Source organism: Lissotriton helveticus, chromosome 2_1 (genome assembly GCF_964261635.1).
Source record: "Lissotriton helveticus chromosome 2_1, aLisHel1.1, whole genome shotgun sequence".
NCBI lineage: Eukaryota > Metazoa > Chordata > Amphibia > Caudata > Salamandridae > Lissotriton > Lissotriton helveticus.
In genome coordinates this window covers 1,033,160,975-1,033,175,305 of record NC_136059.1, presented here as the reverse complement: position 1 = coordinate 1,033,175,305, position 14,331 = coordinate 1,033,160,975, and the positions used below count along the sequence as shown (strand labels likewise).

Below are 14,331 nucleotides of genomic sequence, written 5' to 3'. Positions count from 1 at the left end.
ATATCTGAGGTCCTCGGTGAAATGTTTCTACTTTTTCTCCACTCGTGGTGTTGCTTCCCTAGTTGAGGATGCTAGAGAGGGTCTAGATGTGCCTACTGTGAGGGCATTTATGTATCCAGTAGGACGCATATTTCTTCATTCTCCTCTTTAAACTGCACCCCATGAGTGCCTGCAGCTCTGTTGATGAGGCTGTTGTACAGACATATATTGTTGCCTTTTTCCGGCATTGGGTGCCTATACTTCAGGTTCCGACTCCTCTCTACATGCTGCTTCAGCCTCCTTGACGTTCTCCTCATCATCGCTGGATCAGTCAAGATCTTTAAGCAATTCCTGCATCTTTTGAGAGCTTGCTATGCTCTAGACTCTGTCAACTTCAAACTCTACGCAGGACTCGCAGTCCTCATCTTTGTGGTTTATCGGCAGGCAAAGATTGCCGACTTCGTGGGGATCTCTTTTTGCAAATTTGTGGTGGCAGCTGGGGCAAAACTTAAAAGGAATATTTTCAATGACCCTTTTTTGCCACTCCAGTCTTAATCCTCTGCCACATTGTTACTACCTGTAGGGTCCCCCTACTGGGATCGAAAAGGTTCCCCATCTCAGTTTTAGATTTTTTTGACTGACTCCTAGTCGTCTTCTCTCAAAAACTCTTCGTAGCTCCCCTGGTCATGGTTCCAGACCCAGGGGTGGAAAAAAGAATCTGAAGATGGCGACCAGGCACAGGAACTTATGGGGCGTCGTCTGACATCACACAATGGATGGACGTAACACCAAATTATGGTCGAGTTCGTCTGCAACGACAAAACACAAAGAAAACCATGAACATTTCTGGACCCAACCACTAGGTGGCGGAATAATGTACAGCATGTTAATCCAGAAAAGGAGTTGTGCTGCAAAACTACTGCCCTTCCTATTTGTGTTGAATGGGGGTGGGGGGGGAGTGAGTTGAAGGCCCGAAGGCTAACTATCGCCAACAACTCCAGATGATTGATGTGGAGATCCCATAGATCGATTGTACACAAACTTTGTATGGTGAGGCCTTTTAAGTGCGTGCCCTAATCGATCAACTGAGGTATCCGTGGTAATGGTTACATGAGGAATTGGGTCCAGGAAGAGCCGTCCCTGCAACAGATTGCTCGCATCCCACCACTGTAGAAAGAGATGAATACGGCCCCAATTCAACAATAGGTCCTCCCAATGGCTCTCCGCTAGTGGCCATTGTGCCACTAGGCACTCCTGCAACAGACGCATGGGGGCTATGGCTATGTAAGAGGACATCATACCTATACTTATGAGGCAAAAGATCCCAAATGGTACCTGGCGATCTGGCTTAAAAAGAGGTATCATCATTTGAATGCTTGCCCCCTTGGTGGGTTCAGGGTATGCTTTCTGTACACTGGAATCTATTAGGGCCCCCTAGAAAGGGCTCTACCTGTAGGGGCTAGAGATGTGATTTGGCTGCATTGATGGTTAAGCCTAGGCTGTGCAAGATATGTATAGTATTTGGTGTGTGCTAAGCATTGCTGGTGTGTGGCACTTTTAATCAGCCAAATAAGGAAAGATGTAGGCGCTGCTCCTTCTTAATTGAGCAGCTACCACTGCAAGGTACCTTGAAAACAAACTGGGAGCTCAGGTTACTCTGAAGGGCAACACTTTAAATTGATAAGGCTGACCACTACTACAAACCGGAAGGAATCTCTCGATGTGAGGGGTGGATCTGTAAGTGGATGTAGACATCTTTCAGGACGGAATGTGGCATTTGAAAGCTGTGAAATCTCTGTAGTAGCAGGGGTGTGGAATTTAATAAAATATCGACTTGTCCATGGGGAAGGTCGCTTCATAAATCTACTTGTCCTGTAACAAAATCCACTTTGGTGCCATGGAGTGCGGAGCAAATTATCAAGGGAAGATTACAGGAGTTTTTACCCTGCTAGGCTGAGATCACCTCACCTCTGATCAGTGGGTAATAGATATTGTAGCGGATGGGTACTGCTTAGAACTCACACAAACACCACTGCACATCCCCCTACCCCCCACGGCACACACAAGCTCTGTCTGTAACATCAGCGCCTGCGACAAGAGGAGATGCACACATTACTCAGCAGAGGGGCTATCGAACCTGTGCCACCCTAGCACCATGGCAAATGATTCTCTCCTTGTACTTACTGATCCCCAAAAAAGGATGATCCCAAGTCCCATCATCTACCTCTAGGCCACTCACCAAGTACCATTCTCACATAGTGACACTCGAAGATGTAATTTCACTGCTACAGCAAGGCGATAATGATCATTATCAACGTAAAATTCACCTTTGTCCACTATAATTTAATCCGGTTATCTCAGCTGGGCTAACTAGCCCATCTGAAATACAAATTAAAATACAAATTATTGTGAAGTTCAAAAGTTAATCGAATCTGGATTCCTGTGAAATGAAGAAATACCTACAAGCAGTTTATCATTGGATGTCTTGCTTAACCACCTAAAGCTCAACACTTCAAAAAACAGTCAGTCATGCATGTGGCAACTGGATGACTTGGTATCCATCAACCTTTTGACCTCAAGACCTCCAACATTATACTCGCAACAAGTCAGGAACCTGAGAATGATTATGTACTCCAATGTGTCGCTTACACCACAAGTTAATCGAGTAACCCAAATGGTGCTTCCATATGCCTCAATCAAATTTTCCTATAGCTTGGGTTTCCACATAAGGTCCTATGCACTATTGTTCTAATACTCTTCCCATCTTCACCACATTAATCAAATATATCTTGGGGTATTCTCATAAAATATTTTGGGAATGACAAGGAATACAAAATGAAATGTAACCACCAGACAGCTGCACAACATTCCAATAATGACCAATGATATGCTGGCTCTCATTTCCCTGATCTGATGTCCGGTAACGAGATGAATTGCATTTAAAGGACTGTGCATTGATCACTTAACAATCCAAAGAACTGCACTATGTTTTCATCAACAGATGCTCCATAACTATTGTCAAACTAGGCTTGCCCCTTTACTTTCTGTGCCCTTATTCAAAGGCCTGAATAGATCCAGTCTACCAAACTTAGGAACTCAATGCGGACTCAAATAAGGAGACTTGGCAATCATATCTTAGCATGGTTCTTTCTTACACTATGACAATAGCCGGAATATGAGTCACAGAAGTAAGATATGCAGGCAGCCGCATCCATCCTCATTCTCTCTGCAAAAATGAATACTTAAGCACTGAAACATTCACTGCATCATGTTTGGAACATGTCTCTGAACTTCTCACACACACCTCAACAAACAAATTGTAACATTTTGTGTGCTTGTCTGAGTATGAAGTGCAATTCAAATGTGGCAATACAATATAAAACAGCGCTGGATTTTAAAAATATCTATTCCAAATGACGGGGATTTACACATTTTACAATTGTTTTTCTTAACCTGCCCTTCCAAATGAAGTGGAAGAGAGCCTACTGCTGTTTACCCCAGACATAGGTGGGAGGGAGCTAATTTAAAGGGCTCAATCAATCACACAGGAAAACGGAAGCTAACATTGCAGCTTTAAGTAAAGGACATCATTATGTCCGTTCAGAAAGGGTATTAATCAATACAGATGAAGACTGAAATGCTTTTTTTTATATGTGGTTAAAGTTCATACACCTGATGGTATTTTTAAATAGTATGTATGGATCAAATAAATCCCTGGGCTAAAAAAGACTCTTACTCAAAATTACTTTAAAATCAGCCTTTTGTTTAAACAGGTTGTGTACATGAGAGTAAACTAGAAGGAGAGTGGCAATATGGTGTCTGTTATCACCTGTTCTTGTGCTGCATTCAGCATGGGTTCCTGGATGTCCGTATACATTCGACGTAGAGCGTTGTAGCCTCCGGGAATGCTTTCAAGATTGCTGAGGGCTCGGTCTTGGTTTCTCATCATCTCTTGCATCATTGCAGGATTTCTGGCAAGTTCTAGAGTCTAGAAAAATTATTAATTTAATTATCAATCGGTTATTGGCTGATGTTAGCAATTCTTCAGGAAGAGGAGCTTCGAAAATGTTAGCTTGCTTTGGAAGATCAACAGCTATGGACATTGGAAGAAAAAGTTACCTCTAAATGCGAGCTTTTCATAAAAAAAGTCTTCCCTTTATTATAAAACAAGCATTTGGAAAGCAATCTGTCTCGCATTTGTGAAAGTTTGAGTTTGTGGCGTTGTAAATCTGCTTTTTAATGTTGGGTTGCTTGTGGTGTAGTTGAAGTATGTTGTGTTTATTTGAAAAGTGTGTTGTGAAAGTATGTATTATGAAATGTATGCGGGGTAGAATGAAATTAAATTAAATTGTGTGGTGTGCAAATGTGTGGCAGTTAGTGTAAGTATATTGAGTGTAATTATATGTCATGGTATGGCACGGTGTGTATTTGTGTAGAGTGTTTTATGTGGGATAGATTTGATTTATGCACAGTGTATGTACGCTTTATGTATTTGAATTTAAATGTGTTTTGATGTTATGTTGAGTGGTATGATGTTTAGTATAACGAAGGTGGGTGTGTTGTCTTATTCTGTGGTGTGGTATTGTGTAGTAAAAGGATTTTTTGTAGTTGAATTATGTGGCATGGTAATGAGTGGAATGATGTGGATAGTAATTATGTGGTATTTAGTGAAGTTGAATTATGTGTAAGTGGCATTGTGTGTTATGTAGTTTTATTGAATTATATATTATTTTATTTTGTAGTATGTGTTGGAATTCTGTGGTGTGGTTTGTGTATGTACGCAGAGTACTGTGGATTTATATGGTGTTTAGTGGGAATATTTGCTGTGCATTGAAAGAATGTGTTTAATGCATGTAGTGTGGAATGTAATTGTGTTATATCGAATTGAGTTGCCTGGCAATGATTTTTGCAGATAGTGAGAACGTGGTGATTGAAGTTATGTGTAGTGGAATTATGTGGTAAGGAGTGTTGTGGAACATGTGTATAAGAAATATGTGGTGTTGGTTGTAGTGAACACTGTTTGTTGGATAATACGCATTGGCAAGAATTATTATATAGTGACGACCAATATTGCGTGCTCAGTCTTGCCATGCAGCTGGAAAAACGTCACAGGAGCAATGTTCCTTTTATGTGCGTCTTTACCCCGGTGCCATAACATGAATACTTTGCCACAACTTGAAAAATGTAGGGCTCTTCTGAAAATATGGAAATACTACTTTCCAAAATAATGTCGAATATAACTGTGTGGTTTCTAAACTATTTTTATTTACTAATATATAACGTGTAGTGGTGTAAAACGTATTTGAATCTTAACAAACTATTGAGAAGTGCAAACAATATAAACATAGTCCTAATGCCTAAGCGAAAGTTTAAAAACTGTTATGTGCAAATCTGCTAATCTGAGTAATTCCAAATAATATATTTTGCATTTTTTGGTAATTAAAAGTCTTCATTTTATATGTTTACACACCCCTACTGTTATAATACAAAAGAAGGACACAGTATTAACCCAGTCTAAAAAACACCAATGTTTTTCCATCTTTTCTGAAAGCTAACCAGTATGTGTCCCTACATTTGAAACAAACTTTCCAATATAGTTGTAATGTAGCATCTGTACTAATTTTAAAAAAGTATCAGCATGTGTGTACATAAGAGAGAACCAAAGCACTGTAAATGGAAATATTGCTGGGGCTAGCGTAAAATAAATCCAGTGTTAAGCATAACTGAGCTGTCCTTAAACTGTACAACATCTGCTTTTCACAACAAAATACTTAAACAAGCATTCGCAATGCAATAGGCCTTGCATTTGTTAAAGTTAGAGCTATTGTCGATGTAAATGGCAATTCTTTTAAGTTATGTTTTTTTCTGCAGTGGAGTGGTTGTGGCTATGCATGAGCTATTCGATGTTTACAATCAGCAGGTTTGAAAACTTCCAAACAGAAAGCAAGCTAATAAAGCAGATGGCTCAGAAGGCAGAAAGTGAAACCAAAAAACTTGGATTAATAACTTGGATTAATCCCCCGAAAGTTCCGCAGAGTATGGGGGAAATGGAGGAAGTATCATGGTTTCGATGGGGGCCAGGGGTCGGATTGACACGTTAAGAACCCAGCTGATTGGGACGCTGCCTCTCATTACTAGCCGGTGGGCCATGAGCCTGGGTCCTATGAAGTCCTCTTGGAGGATGATGGCATGTGGTGATATTATGTTTGGTGGGTGACAGTTGGATATTATTGAACTGCTGTTCGTGATGCTGTGGATGGTGGGTGGGAGGGCGGGGGGTGCTTGGAAGTGTGGAAAAATAACTGACTTGCCAACTGTGTTTATGTTGATTCTAAATGCAAATAAAAATATATATTTTTTAAAAACTTTGATTAATCACAGCTTTCGAGCTAAAGCAAATTGTGTGATATGAGGCAAATATTTTACTTTACTGATAACACGCAAAACTGGCTGCAGCAGCTAGACAGGTAGGATTTGTTGAGTGGGGGAGGTGTTTACTCCTTTAAATAAAGACAGACTGCAAACAATTGCATCCCTCCAAATGAGAACTAGTTTGTGAATAATAAAGACATCACTTTTGTCAAGGGGGTGGAGAAGAAACAGACACGCCGAGTAAGTTGCGTAATGCCAGAGCTGCCATCTCGGGAGCTGGGGAACCAAGTTCGAGTCTCTGCATCAGCTCAACATCCTGTGATTCTGGGCAATCATTTAATCTCAAAGAGCCTCTACCAAAAATTAATGTTACAGTGTGACTCCGAGATGTGTGAGGGAGGTATCTTCACCAGTAAGCAACAGGGATCACCGAACAAAGGTCAGCCATGTGCTTCGTGGTTGCTGCAGTGGCCATCTTGCAAGAGAGACCTCTGCTGCTCTTGTATCTGGGGAGAGGAGTTGGCCTAACATCTAGGGCGGTCTACCTAGAATCTGGGGAACTGGGTCCGAGTCTCGGCAATGATGCTAAACATCCTGTGATTCTGGGCAAATCACTTAATCTCCCTGCGCCTAACAAAAAATTAATGTGTCCTCAAGCAACGCGACTGGTGCTATGTAAAGCGTTCTGTTACCCAATACCAGGTCAAGTTCGCGCTATATAAAACTCCGTAAAAAATAAAATATATATGTGATTTAAAATAAAGGTTGTGAGGAAACATTAACATTTTACATACGGTAGACATAACCTATATTCTATCATTGAAATGTTCTAAACTGTAATATTTTTCAAACCACTTAGAGTTATGTGTGGTTATTAATGTATGACGTTGGCGGAAGCTAATCCATACCAAACTTGAAAAACAGCAAAGGCAGGAAGAACATATGCACCAACAGCAGCGGCGACGAGCAGTAGAATGGGGCTCTGGCAGCAGCTTTAGGTGGCCTAGGGCTCCACGCTGCAGAGGGAGCCATGGCCTGAGCTGCAGCTGCAGTTTCCACAGCTGAAGCAACAGCAGCTGCAAATCCTGCCGCACCAGTTGTTCTGTGCCCCGCAGCAGGAGCGTCCAGTAACACCTGCACCGGTGAGCAGCATTCTGGGGAATTGTGAGCGGGGCGGGTTCTACCTTTAACACCTTGAACGCTATGGGGATTTTTAGGTCTCGCCTGTCGATGCGCATGCGCATCGAGCAAGCGAGACTATAGGGGCTCATCCACTCTTTATCCAACTTGCAAGGAATCGTGGCGATTCCTTGCAGTGCCCGTGACTTTTAAGCTCAATGCGCATGCGCATTGAGCTTAAAAGCGCGTGCACATGCCCCCAGCCGCCTGCCTTGCCTACTCTCCCGCCCCCTCACTTCTTGATTGCACGGCCGCTAGGCCGTGCCTCCCCTACTCTCCTCCTCCTACTCTGTCTGTTCCCGCACTCCTCCCACACCCCCGCTCCGCCCCCTCCCCTGCCTGCCATGTCGCTTCGCATTTACGAGCTTGCAATCTGCTTCTCCGCCCCCCTGGCAGCCAAACGCCTATCAGCCTCCCTCCCACCTCGCTCGCCTCAATGTCTTTATTTTCTCTCCCGGCCTCTGCTTATCCGTCCTCATCTCCTTCTATTCGGAGATATTTGTACACACTTGATCCTGTTTAGCTTACTGTCCTGCAGCCATGTAAGACGGGTGGTCCGCTGAGAACTGAACGCAAACGAAATGGTTTTAAACGTTTTGAAATCCTATCCAGCACAATCCTGGAAGCAATCACAGGGTGATGCAGGTCACTTCAGTGTAAAACCGCAACCAAACAAATCCCACAAGTGCGCTCACTCACACTTCATGTCACTAGAGCAAAGTTAACGGAAGTGAACAATTTATTGCTGCATCTCGGGCCAGTGGTAGGTGTTCTGCTTGTTAATACGAGTTTGTGAAATGAATGAGATCGTGTCAAAGGCAGACTGAAACCTGAAATGTAAAGCTTTTTTATTTAATAATGCTGAACGAATACGCTTGGCATTTTCGTTTGAAATGATTAGAAGGCTTGGCTTTCCTTAATGTGCTGCCATGTTTAAAACGGAAGCCTCGCACACCAACATTTCCCCCCCCCCCCCCCCCCGCAAGACCGAGCCAGCAGGTCATAAACAGGACCTGCTGGCATATACACTTCGAGCGTGCCGCGGCTTGGCCAACAGATGGGACCTGGGCTGAGCCTCGGGTGCAGCCCCACCACACCTACCGCCCAGCGGAATTATAGATCACTCTTTACCCAACTAAACCCACTCCCCACCTACGTTTATGTGCTGCTGCTTATGCCTCTAGCCTCACGGGACTGCATCATCACCCACGTGTCCTTCCTGGCTCCCGCCCGAGGGCCCCCCCTCCTCCTTTTCAGAAGGGGGCCGTCCGCTCTGCCACACCTGCGTGCCTCCCCTACTCTCCTCCTCCTACTCTGTCTGTTCCCGCACTCCTCCCACACCCCCGCTCCGCCCCCTCCCCTGCCTGCCATGTCGCTTCGCATTTACGAGCTTGCAATCTGCTTCTCCGCCCCCCTGGCAGCCAAACGCCTATCAGCCTCCCTCCCACCTCGCTCGCCTCAATGTCTTTATTTTCTCTCCCGGCCTCTGCTTATCCGTCCTCATCTCCTTCTATTCGGAGATATTTGTACACACTTGATCCTGTTTAGCTTACTGTCCTGCAGCCATGTAAGACGGGTGGTCTGCTGAGAACTGAACGCAAACGAAATGGTTTTAAACGTTTTGAAATCCTATCCAGCACAATCCTGGAAGCAATCACAGGGTGATGCAGGTCACTTCAGTGTAAAACCGCAACCAAACAAATCCCACAAGTGCGCTCACTCACACTTCATGTCACTAGAGCAAAGTTAACGGAAGTGAACAATTTATTGCTGCATCTCGGGCCAGTGGTAGGTGTTCTGCTTGTTAATACGAGTTTGTGAAATGAATGAGATCGTGTCAAAGGCAGACTGAAACCTGAAATGTAAAGCTTTTTTATTTAATAATGCTGAACGAATACGCTTGGCATTTTCGTTTGAAATGATTAGAAGGCTTGGCTTTCCTTAATGTGCTGCCATGTTTAAAACGGAAGCCTCGCACACCAACATTTCCCCCCCCCCCCCCCCGCAAGACCGAGCCAGCAGGTCATAAACAGGACCTGCTGGCATATACACTTCGAGCGTGCCGCGGCTTGGCCAACAGATGGGACCTGGGCTGAGCCTCGGGTGCAGCCCCACCACACCTACCGCCCAGCGGAATTATAGATCACTCTTTACCCAACTAAACCCACTCCCCACCTACGTTTATGTGCTGCTGCTTATGCCTCTAGCCTCACGGGACTGCATCATCACCCACGTGTCCTTCCTGGCTCCCGCCCGAGGGCCCCCCCTCCTCCTTTTCAGAAGGGGGCCGTCCGCTCTGCCACACCTGCACAAACTACCTACCGACCAGCAGTCACTTAGAGGGCGGAGGACTGACTATATGATGGCACTGTGATGCGCGCTGACCCTCCTCCCTGCGTGCCCTGCCAGCCGTCCCACACATCTCTGCTACCCTCTCACCCTTCATCCCTCCCAAGGCCTACTGTAGCTGCAACGCCTGTACTCTGTAACATTGCCAGGAGAAAGACTCTAGGGTGTTGCGTCCCGCCCTTGCGTTTAAATACCCCACCACCCCAGCCAAACTCCTTGCTTCAAGTTCTGGCCGGGCTCAACCTACAGTCCTAATCTGCTGCCCAGCAAGTCCCCTGCCTACGCTACAGCTAACTTTATCTCTGCTCATACACTACTAGACTCAGTCTGCATATGTGCAAACTACTCCTACTTTGTGCAAATGCATAGATTGTGTGGCTGTGCACAAACGTAGATCTCACGAGCAGATATTTTGTGAAGGCTTCTCCTGTGTCTTGTGTACCTGCTACCCCTACAGGTAACTCATCTTCGATTGCGTGCACATGTACTCTCTGTGCTCACATGCTGCTAAAGCAGACTATGGGGGTCTTAAAATATAGCCTGCTTGTTCGTAGCAAGTCTGGGTACATTCAGGTTATATATACAGTGTACACGTGTCTTTTTTAGCATACACGTGCCATGCAGACCCAGCCCACAAACATGGTTTATTCTGATCTTTTTTTAATCACACACGTAGGCCCCCGCTCCGCCCCCTCCCCTGCCCGCCGTGTCGCATTTCTCCTCCCCCTCCCCTTATCTGCCTTCCCTCCGTCTGTTCCCTCTCCCCGCTCCGCCCCCTCCCCTGCCCGCCGTGTCGCATTTCTCCTCCCCCCTCCCCTTATCTGCCTTTGCTCCGTCTGTTCCCTCTCCCCGCTCCGCCCCCTCCCCTGCCCACGATCCCTTTCTATTCTCCTTTACCACTCCACTCTGGACTCCTTCATTTTGTGCTGTTTGACATATTTCTTCTCTCATCCAACTCTTCTGCGGGCTCCCCTCCTTCCCACTGTAGTTTGCAACAAATCCATCCTCCTTAAACCGTGTACACCATTTGCCTTTCACCCCTCCATTCCCTCTCCTGTCGCTCCCTTTAAATTCCCTCCTCCTTCCTTTTACTACCACTTTCCCTCTTTGTCACAAAAAAACCCTTTTATTCACTCGCTTTTCGTCTCTTTCTCCCCTCCTCTCCTCCTATTCTTTTCCCTTACCCTGTCTTTTCTCCCCCTTTTGTCTTTCGAATCCCACTCTCTCTCCCTCCCCTCACCCCCTCTCATTCCCCAACCCATTTCAGAGCTCAGTTCCGGAAGTGCCTCTTGGCAGCCGTGAGCTGCTGGGTAATTGCGCGTTTTGTAGCATTCCCAAAATGCATCTTTGACAGCTTGTCCAATGCTTCAATCTCTCCCCCAAACCTAGTGGGGCAAGTGCTTCGCTGCGCGCCGCAGCGGCGCTCCAGCGCGCCGGTAATGTTTCCAACCCACTGATATATCATAAGCGCCATGTGCTGTTTTGTGGCTGGATTTTTTTTTAAAAAGGGGAGCGGATATTAAACATCATACGGTATGTTAATGTCAAGTACGCCTGGATAAACATTGAAGACTTTGCTCTGACTCCAGCGTGTGGGCTACGAGATAATTAACCTTTTCCAACCATCCCTGTATTTTTTCTGGATGTCCACTTCTACAATGTTAACGGCGGTGCACTGTTCCGTTTGTTGATTCGACTCTGCTGAGATAACACAGCCCCCTCCCCTGCCCGCCGTGTCGCATTTCTCCTCCCCCTTTCCCTTCTCTCTCTTCTCTGACATGCAGTGTGCGGCCCTAACTGAAGTAGTGTAAACCCCGGCGCACAATAGCCAACACCCTCACTCACCCTCAACCCCTCACCCTCACTCACCCTCAACCCCTCACCCTCACCCTCAACCCCTCACCCTCAACCCCTCACCCTCAATCCCTCACCCTCACTCACCCTCACTAACCCTCACCCTCAACCCCTCACCCTCACCCTCAACCCCTCACCCTCAATCCCTCACCCTCACTCACCCTCACTAACCCTCACCCTCAACCCTTCACCCTCACTCACCCTCCCTCACCCACCCTCACTCACCCTCACCCACCCTCACTCACCCTCACCCACCCTCACTCACCCTCACTCACCCTCACTCACCCTCACTCACCCTCACTCACCCTCAACCCCTCACCCTCAACCCCTCACCCTCACTCACCCTCAACCCCTCACCCTCACTCACCCTCAACCCCTCACCCTCAACCCCTCACTCACCCTCACTCACCCTCAACCCCTCAGCCTCACCCTCACTCACCCTCACTCACCCTCAACCCCTCAGCCTCACCCTCACTCTCACTCACCCTCTCTCACCCTCAACCCCTCACTCACCCTCACTCACCCTCAACCCCTCAGCCTCACCCTCACTCTCACTCACCCTCACTCACCCTCAACCCCTCAGCCTCACTCTCACTCACCCTCTCTCACCCTCAACCCCTCAGCCTCACCCTCACTCACCCTCAACCCTCACCCTCACTCACCCTCAACCCCTCACCCTCACTCACCCTCACTCACCCTCAACCCCTCACCCTCCCTCACCCTCACCCACCCTCAACCCCTCACCCTCACCCTCACCCTCACTCACCCTCAACCCCTCACCCTCACTCACCCTCAACACCTCACCCTCACTCACCCTCAACACCTCACCCTCACTCACCCTCAACACCTCACCCTCACTCACCCTCAACCCCTCACCCTCACTCACCCTCACCCTCACTCACCCTCAACCCCTCACCCTCACTCACCCTCACTCACCCTCACTCACCCTCACTCACCCTCACTCACCCTCACTCACCTCAACCCCTCACCCACCCTCACTCACCCTCAACCCCTCACCCTCACTCACCCTCAACCACTCACTCACCCTCACTCACACTCACCCTCACCCACCCTCACGCTCACCCTCACTCACCCTCAACACCTCACCCTCACAAAGTGCAATAGCTCTCAGACCATTTCAGTTACAGCTTTTATAAATATTTATGGCTTTTTTTATTTGTAATTCTTTAGCATTGGCTACAGGAAACAAAAATGCTAAACATTTACAAAAAAAAACCATAAACAATTCTAAAAGCACTAACTCTAATGGTGCGAGACCTATTGCATTTCCAATGCTTGTTCTCCTGTGCTGTAACTTTACAAACACCATTATTCATGACGAGCTGGGCTCGTCATCAGCGTAGCAGGAGGCTACTGCATGACGAGCCCAGCTCGTCATGAGCGTGGAAGGGGTTAAAGGTGGGTGCGCTAGTTGAAGATCAGAAAGGACACTTGCATTGCAAGCAAATTTAGGAAGTGCAGCCATTGGCTGCTTTTTGGAGGAAAAAAGGTTGACGACCACTATAGTAAAAGTGGGTCTTGTTTGCCCAAAAAATGAATAATGCTGCGTTCCAAGGAAAATGAAAGGGCATGGCCGCTATAATACAAGCTTGCGGCACTGACCAAAACATTTACAGATGGGGCGCATTAGCTATAGTAAAAGCGTGTTGCGCTTCGGTAAAAACAATGCAAATAAAAAGGAGCAAGTTTCAAGGAAAATAAAGGCATGCGGCCGCTAAAGTTAGAGCACGCTGCGCTGCCATTTAAAAAAAGAAATAATTGATGAAAAGATGTAAGTAGGTGCCTTGCAGGAAGGCATGTCGTGTCTGCAGAAGGACAAAGTCATTAAAGAAAATAGCGCTCACAGACTGGAAATAAAACATACCATATAACACAAGTAAAAGGGCCAGTCCTCATGGGAGGTTACAAATGTAGAAAAGGCAGTACTAAGGAGGGACTAACAAGCCTATTAACGAATCAGAAGTCAACATTACAAAGGACAATTACACAAGCCAATGATATATATAGGCGGAGCTTCAAGTCCATACCTGAATACAGCATGTCTCGAAGAGACAACACAAGAGCTGCCTGGGCGAGATTTAAAAGGCAAGCTTTCTCATCTAGTGTTAAAAACGGTCTACTTTGTCCTTGGGAATAAATTTGATCTTTTAGTTTTACAGTCCCTAAAGTTTCGACAGTGAATGTGGCATAAATAGTCTGAATTTCCCAGGATCATTATATATTAAAGTCCAGCCGAGACTTAAATGACAATGTCTTTTACCCATACTCCGGAAAGGTGCATAATGCAACATTTAGGATCTGCTGTAGTGGCAGGGGGCACGTTTTAATTAAGGCATTTACAAACTAAAGGAAAGTCTTTAAAAAACACTTCCCAACGGAATGTCTCTGCATGTCAGCACAGATGACTATATCCTTGCAGACCTAGGCTGACTGGAGGTAAAAACGAGTGCACCAGAGGACAATACCCATGTATCTGAGATTACTCCCAATATAGGTGGGAGTTTTAAAGAGTATGTACCCTCTGTAGACTCCAAACATAACTATTGCCCACTGCCGCAGTCCCATAATAAAGGCTTG

At 46.2% G+C, this 14,331-nt stretch overlaps 1 protein-coding gene across 3 annotated transcripts in view; it reads right to left on the bottom strand.

Moving 5' to 3' along the window:
- UBQLN1 (ubiquilin 1) overlaps positions 1-14,331 on the bottom strand; it is a 440,323-nt gene that overhangs the window by 218,977 nt on the left and 207,015 nt on the right. For 2 of the 3 annotated variants that reach the window (XM_078675823.1, XM_078675824.1), the window contains exon 5: positions 3,809-3,967. The exons of the other annotated variant lie outside the window; for it this stretch is intronic. In XM_078675823.1, the coding sequence (XP_078531949.1) occupies positions 3,809-3,967 (159 nt within the window). The remainder of the gene's footprint in view (positions 1-3,808; positions 3,968-14,331) is intronic. 3 annotated transcript variants of the gene reach the window in all.